General features: G+C 35.3%; 2 protein-coding genes across 2 annotated transcripts in view; one reads left to right on the forward strand and one right to left on the reverse strand.

Annotated features, from left to right (window-relative positions):
* Hsp83 (Heat shock protein 83) overlaps positions 1-18,432 on the forward strand; it is a 140,073-nt gene that overhangs the window by 30,846 nt on the left and 90,795 nt on the right. The gene's annotated exons all lie outside the window — the stretch shown is intronic.
* Positions 1-18,432, reverse strand: part of Gnmt (Glycine N-methyltransferase) — a 102,105-nt gene that overhangs the window by 11,578 nt on the left and 72,095 nt on the right. The window contains exon 4 of the mRNA XM_090400364.1: positions 13,965-14,128. Within this exon, the coding sequence (XP_090256490.1) occupies positions 13,965-14,128 (164 nt within the window). The remainder of the gene's footprint in view (positions 1-13,964; positions 14,129-18,432) is intronic.

Here is an 18,432-nt window from a genome sequence, read left to right on the forward strand (position 1 = left end):
TTTGATATCAAGTTTAATACCACTTTTATTCATAATGTAACCCATATAGATAATGAATAACAGAGTTGATAATGTACATCCTTGTCTGACACCAGATTTAACATTCAACCATCTCCCTGTACTTCAATTCTAACTGCTGACTATAATAAAGACTAAGTATTGCTTGATATAATGATCCACTGTGTTGGATTCTGAATATATAGAGATTGGAGTAATTATTATTTGCTTCAGAATCCAACATGATCTTCCATCACAAAGGCTAGACTTGTAAATATTATTTAATGTAAACAACTTATTTACAATTTAATATTCATATAACTACTTTAATTTTGTCTAATATCTAATTATGTAATCAAAGATATATGTATTAATAATGAAAAGACTGTATTAAATATTATTAAGCTATTTTAATTATTACTATGTTAATATTATAAGAACTTGTATTTGATAATTTAACTGCGCATTAATTGAAATGTTAATATTCTCTATTTATTCCTATTTGTAGAAATTTAACGTTATGCAATAGCTCAATTTTATTATGTTTTGTTTTGTTGTCATGGAGACATATGTAAGTAAGCGAGCACGAGTTTGGAACAGCACGTGAAGAGAATGTTGAAAAATTATTGAAAAGAGTTTTAGTTAAGGAGATTACGTGAACAATTTAGGCAGGAAGAACCGATATAAAAGGGAAGAACGCTGAAAATATAAAAGAGAGATAAATTAAGAGAGAGAGAAAGGAGAGAATTGGCATTAGGTTGGAATCGGAGCATTCAGCATTCAGGAATCACAGTGCGATTATAGCGAGTCGGCAAGTCACTCAAGCAGCTAATAAAGTCTACTAGTCGAGAAGCAGTTAGCTAATAAGTTGTAGAATAAATAACAATTATAGCTACGGAAAACAGCTGAGAGACTATTAATTAGACTAGCGATACTTGAATTGAGATATAATTTCAGGGCGGACCTGTCAAGGACACACAGAATCTTGAAATAAAGCATCGAGTAACTAGGGAATAGTAGAGGCTGTAAAATTGAGTTTACTGTTAGCTGTGTTGTGACCGATGATTAATTCAGTTATTACTGAGAATATTTGTTTAATGAGTGCCGTTAAGTTGTTTAAAGTGTTTACAATTACAAAAAATGTTCGCATAAAGGTGGATGAATAAAGAAGATTATCGGTAAGAATATTCCAACCATTAATGTTCCTATGCAGAGATGTGAGTGTGCTTCTTCCTAGAATTTCCTTATATTAACAGTAACTATTGCGGAGATTAGCTAAAGTGTAAATTTATAAGTGTTTGCTTGTGAAGAAGTGTTATTGCAATTTTTATTGTATTTGAAACTTAAAGAACTATGAGATATTGATGTGAATGATCATTAAGGAACTTTATTAAATAGTTATAAGGAACTGTGAGAAGACTGTATTAGAGATAACAGATTTACCATTGTCTGAGTTTGTATGACAGTATTATCAGAAAGACTGAAGTGTTTATAATAACTTATTTAGTATTTTGATCTTAAGTGTATAATTTGTGATTATAAAATTATATGTTTGTTTTTGTTAATCAAAAGTTGTATTTTGCCTGAATCTCTTTTACTGCACCATTCATAAAATATTCGAACCAAAGCGGGTGAATTAAGTTAGTTAAATATACTCGGCCAATATATGTATTAAGGAGAAATAGTTGAGGGTTGGTTTATCTTCAATTCTTGAACTAATTCAGATGTAAAGTGGCGCAGTCTTTAAATATAAATTTTCTTTATATTTGAATTAGAAATCAACTTACAACTTATCAATTAGTTAAGAACATCGTAATAGTAATCATGTCGGATCCAAGGTATAGATTGAGACGAAGTAGGATCCAACAACTGACACCATACAACTGTAGTGTTTTGAATAGCTTCTCACTTGGCAGCACCTTGTCATAAGCTTTTTTCAGATCTACAAAACTTAAATACAGATCTTTGTTATATTCCCATGACTTTTCAACTATTTGTCATAAAGTGAATATATGATCCTGAATCCAGCTTGTTCCTCACCAAGCTTCTCTTCCACAATCCTTCTCAACCGTTTCTCAAGTATACTGGCATAAATCTTACCAGGAGCGCTCAATAGAGAAATACCTCTGTAATTCTCACAATCAGTTTTATTTCCCTTTTTATATATGGGTACTATGAGAGCTCTACTCCAATCATCTAGAATTCGTCCTTCTGTTCAGGCCCTCTGAACTATGCGGTGTAGCCACTGTAAAACTTTTATACCTCCATACTTGAGCATTTCTGGTCTAATATCATCTACTACAGCTGCCTTTCCACATTTCAGACTTTTGATAAATTTTTCTACTTATAAGCATGGATATGTATTCCTGATGCATGCCTGGTCAGTGTTTGTTATCATTGTGCTGTCATCACTGCTAGTTTCATTTAGCAATTTTTCGAAGTAATTACTCCATACTTCAAGGATATCTTTTCTCCAGTTCTCATATCACCTTTATCATTTCTAATTCCTCTTACAGCACTCTTTCCTCCATTTCTGAGTTTCTTCAACATTTATTTTCTATATTCTTGCCAAAATCATCCCATAACTTTTGTTTAGCTAGTTTTACACTTTTACACAGTGTTTAGCTTTCTTACATTTGTCTCTGTATTCTCTAAAAGCACAAGCTGACTTACTTGCCAGGAACTTTTGATATGCTTCTTTTCCTCCACTGCCTCTTTAACTTCCTGTGTCCACCAGGGAGTTCTGATTTTTCTATCCTTGCAGATAACCTCACCACATGCCTCTCTGGCAGAATCGATCAATGTTTTCTTCAGAGCTTGCCACTGAATCTCCAAGGTTTGATTCCTGTTCTGAAACTCTTTCATTTTTTCTTGAATAATGTTTGTATATTTTAGTCTACAGTTCACATCTGAGAGCTGCTCAACTTTTATTCATTTTAAAACTTTCTTACATGTTCTTCTTTTCAATATGAAATTTAATTTTATCCTGCTTAAGACTAAATGGTGATAACTTCCAATTTCAAATCCTCTGTACACTCTAGTGTCCTGCACCAGAGAGAAAACATCACTATCAACAATAATATAATCAATGAGACTTTTCTTATTCCTTGCCTCTTCTCTAAATGTGAATTTGTGCACATTTTTATGTCAGAAGATTGAGTTAGTAATAACCAGTCCATGTACTGAGCAGAAATCCAACAGGTATTTGCCATTATTATTAGTTTTGCTCTTTTCCCCAAATTTTCCCAAAATATTTTTGTATGTCTGACAATCATTTCCTACTCTGCTATTTAGATCCACAACAAGGACCAACTTTTCATTGTGTCAGTTACTTTTTCCAAAGCCTCAAAAAATTCCTCCACTTCTACTTTAGGAGAACCTTCTGTGGGACCATAAGCACAAATAAGTCTCATTGTCTAGTTCCCCATTCTGATATTTGCACACATCACGCTACTTGAAATTGCCTGCCATTCAAGAAGATTAGCCTCGTATTTAGTGTTGAATACTATGGCTACTCCTTCTTTTCCTTAATTGTCATTTCCTGAATATAACATTTTGTATTTATTGCTCAGAAAGAGCTCACCAATTTTGGTCTTTTTTGTTTCAATCAAATGTCGATCTGGCACTTATCTAATTCCTCAGCTAGCTCCATTTCTTTGCCATTCAGGCTTCTTATGTTGATAGCACCGATCTTCAATTCTGGTGATATTGAGTTGGGGCGTCTTTTAGGATTTGATATTTGATCTCAACAGTGCTTAAACTTAAATACATGGCACAGTGCACACAGAACATTGTTGAATAGATGTAATCCTTTCTTACAGTAGTGACAGCCATTCTGATGTTTATGTATTTGCATTTTTCTGAATTTTCAATATTTGCATCCAAAGAAGGCCTTTAATAAAATTGATAATATCATTAAATAAATTTAATGGCAATAATTGATTCTTTTATACTTGATTTTATATTTGCATCTAAAGAAGTCCTTTGATAAAACTGATAATACTGATTCTTTTATACTTGATTTTATAATGTGCATTGAGTATGTAGTGATTTTTTCCTTTGTTATCTGATCTTTAATTAGTTGCACGGAGTCTATATATATATATATATTTTTTTTTTAATTTATATATATATATATAAATATTTATTTGACCCCAGCTGTCATTCAAGTTCAATTTCTGACCCCATGTGCCTAATTATGTAACAAAAAGAAAGGTGCAACTAATTAAGAGTTAATGTTTCTTGAATGGGTTAGTGTGTCATCTGAAGCTTGATTGAGCATTTAGATATACATTCACTTAAGAGTACTTTCAGTTAACTGACCAGCAAATCAATTTCCAAAAGTGACTGAAAATTGCTCCCCTCCCCTCACATATGAGTGTGACATAAAAATGTGTCTATACATACACACATTTCACTTCATCTTTTCCTTAATAATATGTTAGGCTCCAATGATTTGTGGTAACTTTACATAACCTTAATATTTAAGGACAGTCAATTCTGTATGAATAATTTACTGTGGCTGTCATTTTTGTGTTTCTTGCATGGTTTTTCAAGTGAAACATTGAACCTTGTAAGACTTGCTAACACTTTCAGCTGAGAAACTCTTATAAAGGTTTGTTTCTCACATCCTATATGAAGTCTTTCCAAACCAAAGGGCATTGCCATCAACTGAGTTGTAGATGCTTATATATATATATATATATATATATATATATATATATATATATATATATATATATATATATATATATATATATATATATATATATATATATATATATATATATATATGTGTGTAGCACACACACACTATCCTACTAAAATTCAGGATCGTAAAGTTTAATTTCAGTAGAAAAGTTATCTACCATAGATGGCAACACTACCGGCAAGAATTTTTTTTCTAAGTTGGTACATCTGTCATAAGCATCCACGTGAAATTGCAAGTCATTCTATCAAGTAGTTTGTTTCATACAGCTCTCTGAAGCAAAAGTATTGTCTGTATCCCTTGAAATGGATAAAATTGAGTATAGTGCAGTTATAAAATTCTTTGTAAAAGAAGGTTTAACGTCAAAAGATTCATTCAAAGTTCATAAAAGTTTATGGTCACTTTTCTCCTTCGTTTTCAACAATTAAAAAATTGGCTGCCAAGTTTAAACGTGACCGTACCAGCCTTGAAGATGATCCACGTGAAGAACGTCCAAAAAGTGTAACAACACCAGAAATCATTGATCAAGTACATGATATGGTATTGAATGACCGGTGAGTCAAAGTGCGTGAAATTGCTGAGACTATAGGCATTTCAAAAGAACCTGTAGGATATATTTTACATGAAGAATTGCAAATAAAAAAGATTTGCGCAAGATGGGTGCTGCGCTTACTCACAGCAGATCAAAAATGCACTTGCATGAAAATCTCTGAACAGTGCATTGTTCAGATGTTCAGTTGTATTCTTGTTGAAATGCTTGGAGCATTTCAACAAGAATACAACTGATTTTGTGCATCAATTTATTACTTTGGATGAGACTTGGATTGCACATTACACACCAGAATCCAAACAGCAGTCAAACCAGTGGACAAAAGCCAGTTGTTCAGCGCCATAGAAGACAAAGTTGGTTCCATCAGCAGGAAAGGTCATGGCATCAGTGTTTGGGATGCTGAAGGCATTTTGTTGATTAATTATCTTGAAAACGTTAAAGCAATAACCAGGGAATATTATTCCAATCTTTTAACCAGACTAAACAAAAAAATGTGTCAGAAAAGACCCAGTTTGCAGAAGAAAAAAATCATCTTTCATCAGGACAGTGCTCCTGCCCACAAAGGTGTTTTGGCAATGGGAATATTAAGAGATCTGCAGTATGAATTGTTGGAACATCCACACTATTTCCCAGATTTGGCTCCTTTTGACTTCTATCTCTTCCCAAAACTAAAACTTTTCCTCGCTGGTGATCGTTTTTTTGGGAATCAAGAAGTGATTGCAACTGAAGGGGTATTGTGCAGATATTACTGAGAACCACAGGGACAGGATAATGGTGCTGGAGCATCACTGGAATAAATGTATTAGTCTTAAGGTAGATTATGGTGAAAAATAAAAAATATTTTGAAATTATAAATTTGCTTTTTCATTGTTAGGCTGAGAACTTTTCAGACCACCCTCATACATATATATACACACACACACTATCCTACTAAAATTCAGAATCATAAAGTTTAATTTCAATATATAATATCTTTAATAACCTTAATAATCTAAATATCTTAAAAGTGCATTAAGGAAATTCTAATTTATGAAAGAACACTAGATGTTTTCCACTTTGCCCATTTAAAGCATTAAACTGTATTGAAAACAATACAGTGTAGGTTTATGTTGAAAATTAGCAAGGTATTTCACTGAAAATAACAGTACACCATCAGTATGCAATAAACAAATGAATTTAAGCCTGGCAGAATACAGGGTATTGGAAGTTTATTTTTCACTTGATTAGACTATAATAAATTTAGTTTAATCCTTTATCCAAGTGTAAGCAAACAAAGTTTGCACCTGAAAATATCTTCAGGACTGAGGTCAGGTAGTGCAACTCCGAGCAAAGATGGACCAAACTCTCATCACTCCTTGTCTAAGTATCTCCCATAATGCAAAGCACATCTCCTTGCGGACATGTATACTGCTATGCATTAAGGGAAGGGCCATTACCCAGACCTTTCTTTGCTTACACTTGAATAAAGGATTAAACTAAAATTATTATTAGGATACAGGGTAATATACAAATACTGTGAACTAGAAGGAATATTCTTCCTCTCTATTAAGCTTAGTTGCTTGCATTTTTAAGACCATCCTGCCATGTTATTATCCTTGATCTTTTTCCACTTCTCTTTCCCTTTAATGTCCTGCAGATGTTCTATTAAGTTAAGAATGGGGACTCTGTGCAAAGTGGCTTATGCCAATATTTCAGCAACATTCAACAAGTGGTTCAAAAAGGCTTCATAATTGTGATAAAAATTATGACAAGGAAATCGACAGCCACTGTGTGGAGGCTGTTGATTATGAAGGCAGCATAAGAGAAGTGGAAATAACCAATTCCATGAGGACTACAAAGACCAGGCAAGGCAGGTGACTTGGTTGGTGAGGGTAACTAAAGAGAGGTATGAACAGCAGTTAGCTAATGAAGCCAAAAAGAATCCTAAGGAGTTCTTTCAATATGTAGCCATCAAAAGAAATAATGATTATGGAAGGATGACATTGATTGGAGAAAATGGTATAAAGACAGCCGTTGCAGAAGGTGGAGATACTTAATAAGCAGTTAATAAAGGTCTTTCAATCTTGTGAATGTGACTTCATGGAGAGATTGAGAGCAGTTGATGATGGGGAAGAGAGACTGACTATAAGTGAGCAAGAGGTGTATGGGGAGTTGAGTAAACTGGATGTTAATAAGGCTGTGGGACTTGATAATATATAACCACGTATTCTGAAGGAATGTGCCAGGGAGTTGATGCCGGCCTTGACATATTTTTTTAATACGAGTCTTGCACTGGGTCAAGTTCCTAAGGAAGGAGGGCAGGATTGTGCCACTTCATAAAGCAGGTGATAGAACTCAAGCATCAAACTATAGGCCTATCTGTGTGTCAAGTGTTGTAGTTAAGTTGTTGGAGAAGCTTGTGAGAACTAGGATTCAGAATTGAGTTGACAACAGTGGTATTATCTTTCATGGACAGCATGGATTTCCTAAAGGGAGATCATGATCAAACAAAGTTTGCACCTGAATATTTGATGAGTGTGGAATGAGTTCGATGGGCGAAAGGATTTATAAAAGATGGATGGTTTACATTTGAATGGATTTAGTGTGCGGAGACTTGAAAAGGTGTTGTCGAACGTGGTGGAAGTGAATGTACAGAACCAGGGAAACTAGAGTTATTAAGGGGGAGGGGAGTAGATATGCAGAGTTTAGGGAGACAGTTGAGTGTGTGAATGTGTGTAATATGCCCAAGCGAGTAGGAAAGACCACAAATCAGAATGGGATAGTTAGTATAAGGCATCAAAATAGGGATGGGACAAATTGGCTTCTTCAGTTCATGTATACAAATGCCAGAAGTATTAGGAACAAGAAGGAAGAATTTTTCACCTTGGTTGGCACTTCCAGATCACAGGTTATTGGCATTAGTGAAACATGGTTGACAGAAGATGATACAGTTAGTGGGATTGAATGTGAGGGGTATGGTGTGTTCAGGAGAGACAGGGAGAATAAAATGGGGGAGGTGTGTTATTGATGATAGTGGATGAGCTACAGCCAAGGAGAATAGAAGTGGAACCCAGGATAGAGATAAGAACACATTTGAGGCTATTTGGTGTGAGATTGAAACTAGCAGAACAAAATATACAGTTGGGTGCTGCTATAGACCAGGTGATGGAATAGATGGTGGAGATAGTATGCATAAGCAAATAGAAGAAATGAGTGGAAGGAGGATAATTATTATGGGAGATTTCAACTATGGTAACATTGATTAGAAGGAGGAGAGAACACATGGGAGGAAGGAATTGGATTTTATGCAGTTATTAAGGGATAACTATCTGCAACAGCATGTAATGGAAAATACTAGGGGTCAGAGAGCGCTTGACCTAGTAATTGCATCTGAGAATTTGCCTGTAACGAATATGACCACGTTGCCACCAAATGGTGAGAGCGATCATAGGGTCTTGACTTGGGAGGTGGCTAGAGGTGTGGAATTTACAATTAAGACAGGGTACATGTGGAATTATCGGGCTGGTAAGTATGACAAGCTTAGGAGATTGATTGGTACAGTGCCATGGCATGTAAAACTGCAAGGGCTAGAAGTTGACAGTGCATGGGAGGCGGTTAAGAAGTGTTTGCATGAAGCAATGGCTGACTGTATACCTAGAGTCCGAATAATAAATCAAGTAGGAGTTAAATGGATGAATAACACCATTAAGCTTGAGCTGCAAAAAAAAGAAACTATGGAGGGAATTTAAGGAGAAAGTGACCGGCAGACACATGAACAGTACAAAGCCCAGGCCAGAAGGGTAACGAGTGGGGTAAAAAAAGCAAAAAAGGATTACGAAAGAACATTGGCCATGCAGGCTAAAGACAATCCTAAACAGGTTTTTCGATATGTTGCAAGTAGAAGAAAAAATGTATATGGCAGAATGATTTTAAAGAATGCTGATGGTAGGGAGGTAACTGAATCAGTTGATATAGTTGAATTACTGAGCGAACACTTTGCAAGAGTATATCATCCAGGTGGTGACATTGCAGAAATGAATGAACCAAAAGTTTATATGGGAATTGTAGTGAACGAGGTGGAGGTGAGTAGTTTATTACAAAACCTCAATGTCAATACATTTGTGGGATTGGATGGTATACCAGCTCGTGTCTTACATGAAGCAGCTAAAGAATTGTCAGTACTCTTGACCATTCTGTTTAATCTGAGTCTCGGGTCTGGGTTAGTCCCGAGGGGTGGAAAGAGGGGAAAATAGTTCCACTGCATAAAGGAGGTTCCAAGGCTGCTGTTGTAAATTACCGACCGATTAGTATATCAGGAATCTTTGTCAAGGTCTTGGAGAAACTAGTCAAGAGAAGAATACAGGATTGGATAGATGAAAATGGGATACTGTATGGGGGACAACATGGTTTTGAGAAGGGTAGATCATGCCTCAGTAATTTGCTCACGTTTTATAAACAGTAACGACTGAACTGGATAAGGGTAATGGGTTTTCAGTGATTCTACTGGACCTTGCCAAGGCCTTTGATAGGATACGACATGGAACTCTAATCAGTAAACTGGAGCAGATGGGGATGGATATAGCATTGGTGAGATGGATAGGAGGGTGGTTGATGGAGAGATACCAGAGAGTGGTTTATTCAGAAGTGAAGTCCAAAAGACGGCTTGTGACTAGTGGTGTGCCGCAGGGTTCTGTTCTTGGACCACTACTTTTCGATTTGTTCATTAACGATATAGGAAAGGATCTGAGAGGAAGTGTTCACTTGTTTGCTGATGATGCAAAGTTGGGTAGAGCAATTGTGAGCGCACAGGATGTCAAAATTTTGCAGGATGATTTGGATAGTTTGGAGGACTGTGCTAAGGAAAATGGATGTCAATTTAATGTGGCAAAGTGTAAGGGTATGCATTTTGGAGTGAAAAGATTAGCAGCAGTATATCACATTGGTGGAACCGTACTCCAGGAGATTGATGAGGCCAGGTATTTGGGAGTGTTGGTGGATAGGGAGTTGAAGTTTAGTGGGCACATTGCAAAAGTGGTTAAAACAGCTCATCAAATCACTTGTTTACTGAAAAATACTTTAACAAGCAGAGACAAACAAGTTATTGTTCCTCTATATCAAGCCCTGATAAGATTACTGTGCCCAGATATGGGTGCCAGGGTTTCTTCTTGATCGGGAGGAGGTGGAGAGGATCCAGAGACGAGTGACCAAGATGGTGGCAAGTCTGTGGAATGAACCTTATGAGAACAGATTGAAGATTTGTGGGTTGCAAAAATTGGTTGATAGGCAGAAAAGGGGTGATTATGATTGAGACATTCAAATTACTAAAGGGTTTCTATAAGATTAATCCAGAAGATATTTTTCAGAATAGGACTGGTGGTGGTGGGAGGACTAGGGGCCATACATGGAAGCTGGGCAAAAATGTGGTTAACAGGGGTGTTAGAGCTAGGTTCTTTACTTGGAGAGTGGTAAGTGAGTGGAATAAAGTGCCAAAGTCTGTTGTGGGTGCTATGACCATGAATGAGTTTAAGGCGAGGTATGATAGATACTGTGTGAAAGACAAATAGTTGTTCTTGACATGATGTTTGGGCCTCCCTCGATGAATCTGTCAACTCCTTGGAATTGCCGTTAATAATAATAATGTTTTAGTAATCTACTTACTTATTACAATAAGGTGACTGCTTCCATGGACAGAGGAGAAGGATACACAGTAATATACTTAGATTTCGCAAAGGCTTTTGATAGATGACCGCATGATAAGTTGATAGTCAAACTAGAGTGGATGGGATTGGATATTAGATGGGTGCATCGGGTTGGAGACTGGCTATCGGATGGGTATCAACAAGTTGTGTATGGGGGAGCGATATCGAGGAAAAGGAAAATTACTAGTGGCTTGCCTCGGGGGTCTGTTGTAGGGCCATTGCTGTTTAACTTGTATATTAATGATATGGGTGAAGATTTGGATGGAAAATATTCAGTTATTTACAGATGATGCAAAGTTTGGACAAACCAGGAAGAGTAGAGAAGATGTTGTGGCCTTACAAGAAGACTTGAATAAATTGAGTGATTGGGAATGGGAATGCGGATGTGAGTTCAATGTTGCAAAACGTAAGGTTTTAAAATTTAGAAAACAAAAATGGGATGTAGAATTTATGCTTGGTGAGAATATATTGCCGGAGGTGGAGGAAATAAAAGATCTGGGGATGATAGTGGATAAGCATCTAAAATTTAGGGGACACATAGCCAAAATTGTGAAGACAACACAAAGGCTTCTGGGAATGGATGATGTGGAGGACATTGCCTTGTAGAAGTAGGGAGATTCTTGTTCCATAGTATAAGGCTCCGATTAGACCACACATGAACTATTGTGACCCGATTTGGTCACCTGGTTTTCAGAAGGATGAAGAGATGTTGGAAAGGGTCCAGAGGCAACTGACTAAGGTAGTTTCTAACCTGTGGAACGTTGAGTATGAGGAAAGATTGAGAAGATGCAATTTGCAGAGTCTGGTGGACAGGAGGAGAGGAGATATGATAGAGACCAACAAGTTATTAAGGGTTTGTTATAGGATCAATGCTGGAGAGGTTCTACAGAAAATAGTGGAATATCAGGGGAGAACCAGAGGTCATCCCTGGAAACTGTATAAAAGGGGAATGAGAAGCAGGTTTTTTTCATGCAGACTTGTGAATGATTGGAATGCCTTGCCTGAGAGTGTGGTGTCTGCAGAGAATTTGGGTGTGTTTAAACCACAGTATGACGAGCTGTGCTTTAACTTTAGCTTTTTACGATGATAAAAGGACCCCTAGATGAGTCTTTGACTCTATGGGATCTTGGGTAATAATAATAATAATGTATTTGGTTTGAATCAGACTCAATGGCTGCCTTCAGTGTGAAGTCATCATGTGTGGTCAGTCCTCTCATGGAATACATGACCACCAAGTAATGCAAATTTTCTGAACTTTTTTATGAGCTGTGCATTCAGTCTATCTTGCTATTTGCTTGTGTAACATATGTGTCCAATTTATACTCAAATGTACTCGTATGTTTTTTTTTATTAATTTTTGGTCGCCTTATATTACCACATAATTCCAAAGATTCAGAGTTCTCCTGTTTTTTTTTATTATTCATTCATTCATATATATAGTGAGTGTGTGTGTGTGTGTGTGCACGCGTGTGTATGTGTGCATATGTGAATATAAAAAACCCACTCCTTGCATCCTCTTTCAATTATAAATGTATTTTTTATTTTATTTATTTATTTTTATGTGACTCCAGCTCATAAAAGCTTGTTAATCTGTAGTACATTAATAATGTGGACAGGCTAATGATTTTTATTTGTTTTTTTTATAGAACCTGGAAATACTACTCTAGAGAACAACCATGGAACTTTTTCAAGCTACTTCAGGGCCTCCAGTAAGCAAGACAGTGGTCTCACTCTGGACGATGAAATTCATCTCCCACCTAAAGACAATCACACACATCCATGCCCATAGGCAGGATTGAAACCCCATTCTAAGAGAAGCACGTGACTCGAACAGAAGATTTTTACTTATTATTATTATTATTATTATTATTCCTGATACCTCCAAGGAGTCCGAAGAACTCATCGCGGGAGGACATCTTCAACTGTCTCTACACCTTACCTCTACTACGAATCAACGCCATCTACCGCCCACCTCCAACACCACCACAACTAGTAATTTTTGTCTGTAAATTGCGTGTGTTCTGAAGGGCCGATTTGTATGTATGCGGGATGAAAAACCCGAGTTTCCGGGAGAAAAAACCCTGCTACCTCCGTATGAGATCGGCTAACTCACCATCGATTGAAATCGACCAGATAAAGATCCCTCCCGTCGCGACGAGAATCGAACTTAGGCCTATTCCAATCGAAGGGCGCAATGTACTTATAACTTGATAAAGTAACAGAGAGAGAGAGAGAGAGCAAGTTAAGAATTAGTGCATGAAAACAATGGATTTGGTAGATAAGGGTAAATCTTAAGCTTGTGAAAGTTGAACTGGTGAAGTATGTTACAGCAGGCTTTCTTGAACTTTCTTGAATATCACATTCTAGTATGATTTAGGAACTGTGCAACTTTTCAGCATAATGGCAGAAAAACACTCATCTGACAAACTCTGCAGTCCTGTGGAAAGACTCCTATTATCATCGATTCAGTTGTTTATTCTTCAAACTGACCCCACCTTTCCAGTATACTCTGTCTTGTTAAAACCCCAATTCAATGGTATATGCTAGCTACAGTACTTGACACATTTCCTTATATGTGGTAGTATTCCATTCAGTTGCCCTAGTGACACTGAGTTTGCTTTATGCAGCTGAGGAGAGCTTTTTCTCGTTATACTTTGCCCATAGTGTCTTGTTAATTTCATATTTCATCTCTTTCACCCCACTTCTGTTTATCCCAACTTTCTAAAGCTAAAAGGATAAATACATATTGCCATCAATAATTCTTCTCAAACTAAGTCCAAGGTACCACTGATTTTCTTTCCTGATCATGCCAAAGTAAGCCAATTGGTTTCTTGAATTTGTCATTGTCATAGATGTGAGAAACTTGCTTTGCAGTTTCTCAAATCTCTTGCTTTCAGCAAAACTTGCACCTCGGAGCCACATTCCATGCCAGAATGAAAAAAGAATTGCTCATCAAATGCTGCTGGAATCTAAGACTGAAAATTACTCTACTGCAGAATATACATATAAAAAATTAGCCTTAAAGACTTACTCAATGTATTCTCCAAAATATCTTCCCTTCTTGGTGTAAATGCTGTCAGTTTGCTCACATTTATCAGTGATATCTGAAACATCCATTGTGTAGTCAAGTGTAACCATTTTAGCAATGCCATCTACATAGAGAACAGAAGTCTGAATATCTTTCACATGTTTACTCTGTAAAAAAGAGAATCAGATACTTTTGATATTTGGCACACTAAGCGATTAATAAGAATTAAAGAATATATTAATGAAATATTTTAAAACAACACAAATTCTCTATTACTTTATTTAAAGAAAATTGTATGCAATATTACACCAGCAGATATTAGAAAAATAACTTCGTTAGTAATATATATATATATTAGATATATAGAGATATAAATATAAATCTAGAAATATATATATATATATCTTTCTTCAGTCCACTGCATGAATACCTCTTCATGTTTCATCCATTTTAGTCGATATTGTGAACCTCTGTGCCATAAATGTCCAAAATGTCTTTTTTATCTCACTGTCCCATCTTACTGCTGACCTGCTTGATCTCTGATGTCCATCTGGTGTCAGACATACTCATTACCATTTATTGCCATATATTACTGTTTCCATATCCACATTACCTTTATTTGCTTCCTTATCCATTTATTATTCTTTTTTATCTAACTACTCTGGCTCTTTCCATGTTTTGTTGTATTGCTTTCAGTCTCTCCAACTGTTTTTAGTAAGGCTACAAGGTTCATAACCAATGTCATTGCTCAATGGCTGTAAATCTTTCTTTACATATTTCTAAAATAGAGATATAATAACAGGATGGAAAGTTAAAAACTTTACATCCTGTTGTTATTGATGGGTTGCCAATCCCCCTGTTCCAGCTGATATTTCATTATCCAATTTATGGTTACTTGTAACCATTTTTCCTAGATATTTATATGAACTTACCATTTCAGCTCAGGGATCAGTAACTTTTTTAACTGAAAGGCTAAGTTGGTAACAATAGCATATAATCAAATATTTTGAGAATCACAGTTTGTATTTCAAAATATATTTCTGATTTAAATTTTGTGCATGTTTGCCGTGAAATAAAAGTTCATTTTTCATAAAAATAGAAACAGACTATCTAATTTTTTAACTGGAAAAATTGAACCAATCTCCGAATAGCTGCAAACATGCAGCTCATAAACTATGAAACAGCGATCAGCAACCCATGCTGATCGCTGTTCAAGCTGATATTTCATTATCAAATTTATGGTTACCTGTAATGATTTTCTCTATATATTTATATGAGCTCACTATTTCAGTCTGTTTCTAATTTATTTCTACTTTTTTTTTTTTTTTTTTTACAGTATTTCCACTAGATAATACTTTATTTCTGATTTGTCTATATTTATTTGTAGGCCTATCTCTACACTTTAATTTAATTCTGTAATCAAGGTTTTTTTTGTTATTTTTCTTTTGTTATTGTTCCTATTAGTATCATATCATTGGTAAATCTTAAATTACTCTCCATCCATATTTAATCCCATTTTCTCCAAGTTCAGTTTTCTTACAGCATATTCAAGAGTTATTGTGTAGGTGAAATAGTTGTCTGCCCACTTTTTATTTCTTTTTCATCTAAATTACTGCTAATCCTCTCATACATGAATAATATTCATATAGATACCATTTATTCCTACATGTTTTAAAGCATCTAATATATTACATAAGTCTACTGCAGTGGTGGCCAAATCCCAGCTTGCAAGCCACATGCAGCTAGTGAAGTTTTTTGATCTGGCTCTCTAGGCAATTTTAGTTTTTATTCTGTTTATCGTATAATAATTTTCACAGACATATAAATACATGCAATAACATACCATCTATCCATCCATCCAAACAGATTGAATCAACTGATATTAGGGAATTTAGGCAATTTAATGCAGCCAACTTGCCATTCCTCTGCTGCATCCCTCGGTAAGTATATTATGTCTGGAGAACTATGTGTTCATGGGGCTGGTTTGCTGGTCTGAGGGATGAAAAATCAGAGTTTCTGGGAGAAAAAAAAACATATGAGACTGGCTAACTCCCCATTTGATTGAAAACACCTGAAAAAAAGGTTTTTCATATCGTAAACGGGATTCAAACCAGGGTCTTTTCAACCAAAGGGCTCATCTATACCAACTGAGCTATGGAGGTTCTAAATAACATGCATAAATACATATAATATTTTTCTCATAATACATACAAATATAAAAAAACTAAGAAAATTTGAATTGATAATAAAATCCATCATGGATATTGCATTTGGATCTGTGCATTAAGCTCTGACTGGATAATGAAATCAATACCAATTGACTCAGCAATATCCCTCAACTTACACTGTGGAGGTTTGTTGTGATGAGTAATCGTGTTTTAAAATTAGTTTTTGGGAGAACTTATTACTGTGAACTCTCTTTTCAGTAACGAACTCTGTAAATTCAAACCATCATACTGCCTTATGAACAAATATCTGACAGCTTCACACCGTCTTAACATCACATCAGCCAGACTTGAATGAATTAATAGTAAAAAATGAAGATTCCCCCCCCACACACACACTTAAACCTTCTATGAGTAGTAATTGAAAGTGTAATAATGTGAGTATAATTATATGTCCAACAACAGGAAACAAGAGAAGCAATCCTAGCTCTAAGAACAGTTATTGAAAGATTCAAGAACTAAAATACTCTAATGGTCTTTCTTGACTTGGAGAAAGCCTTTGATAGTATTGACTGGAACCAAATGTTTCATGTCCTAAAAACAATAAAGGTAGATTGGAGAGATAGAAGGCTCATATTTAATTTTTACAAGCACCAAGAAGCCCTAACAGAAATACCAGCAATAAAACAAAAGCCGCAATAGCAAGAATATACGTAGAGTTGTAAGACAGGGTTACTCTCTTTCACCCATACTGTTTAATCTCTACATTGAAGATGCAATAAATAAATTGAAAGAACTAATAGAAACAGGAATTAAGATAAATGGAATTGAAATTAACTGGCTACAGTTTGCAGATGACATAGCAGTTATAGCTGATAATGAAGACAAACCCTGGCAAAGATGGAGGAAATTTTCACACAGTACAGCCTAAAAATTAATTATAAGAAAACAAAACTATTAATTACAATTAAAGCAAATCCACTGAAAATAAACCTGGAAATAAATAATAACCTAATACAATAGGTATCCTCCTTCAAATATCTTGGAAATCTTATCATGGAAGATGGAAGAAACCAATCAGATATTATAGCACTAATAATCTTGGCCAAAAAGGCATTCTACAATAGAAGAAACATTTTTACCAGCATCCTCAAAAAAAGGCTAGTGAAAATATACATATGCAGCATTGCATTATATGGTAAGGCCTGGACACTAACAAAACGTCACTAATGAACCACATCAATAAGAGAAGAAAATGCCTAATTGGACACCATCTGAGGCATGGAAGGAGCTGTAAAAGGAAAGAGGCAGACCAAGAATTTCATATATAAATAACATAATGATGCTAACCAGCGGTAAGAGTTATGAATAGATAAAAAGGAAGTCACAAGACAGGATGCTATGATGTGCTGCTATAATTAACCAATCTTCGGATTGATGCACTAGAGAAGAATTATATGTATCTGATTGTGTTTTTAATAATTAAATGTTTTAGAAAATACTGCAGCTCATGAACATCTGAAAAATGTCTTATGTGACTCTTGGACCTAGTATATAGGAAATTTAGCCACTTCTGGTCTATTGAGTCAAAGCCTTTTTCATATGCTTTTGCTATTTTGCTTCCAACTAATTTCTGATCTTTTCTGGCTGTTACTCTGTTTTTGATATTCATATCTTGTACAATATGCAATTTTATATATATATGATTATCAGCTATATTTAGTTACTGTTGTGTTCACTAAGAACAGGACATGGCTTGAGAGGGCACTTACTCTAGTTCTACTATAAGCGATGTCTCTCTGATGTTCTTCGAGACACAGGAAGATGGACTTCTCAGTTTGGCCATAATATGGCTTCCCACAGTAAATATACATATAAATTTATTGCACACTTGTTAGATCCAATTAAGTGTCTCTTCTTTTGAGATTTGTTATTATTTTTTGAAAAGTGTTCATAACTTTATGATTTCATTCTTCAGCACCACCTGCATTTTTTTCTCTTTAATTTCTGTCAACACCATTGATTCCTACAGATGATTCACTGGGATTTTTCTCTCTCTACCTCTGCATTAAAATCTTCCATCAAAATAATATATATATATATATATAGACTTGAACTATGTTTCAGGTGCAAACTTAATTGTTTGCATACTTGGGATTAGGAGCTAAATAACCAAGCTTATAAAATTACTTGGTAACCCTAATATACAGTATCCCCAAGTTAAAAAATTAATTACATCTATATCTCCTCCAGAGATTCTTATTAAAAATAAAAACACCTTGTTGCAACTTCTATAGGTAAAGTTG

The sequence above is a fragment of the Typopeltis vanoorti genome, chromosome 11, assembly GCF_054136105.1.
Source record: "Typopeltis vanoorti isolate ZY-2024b chromosome 11, IOZ_Tvanoo_1.0, whole genome shotgun sequence".
Classification (NCBI taxonomy): domain Eukaryota; kingdom Metazoa; phylum Arthropoda; class Arachnida; order Uropygi; family Thelyphonidae; genus Typopeltis; species Typopeltis vanoorti.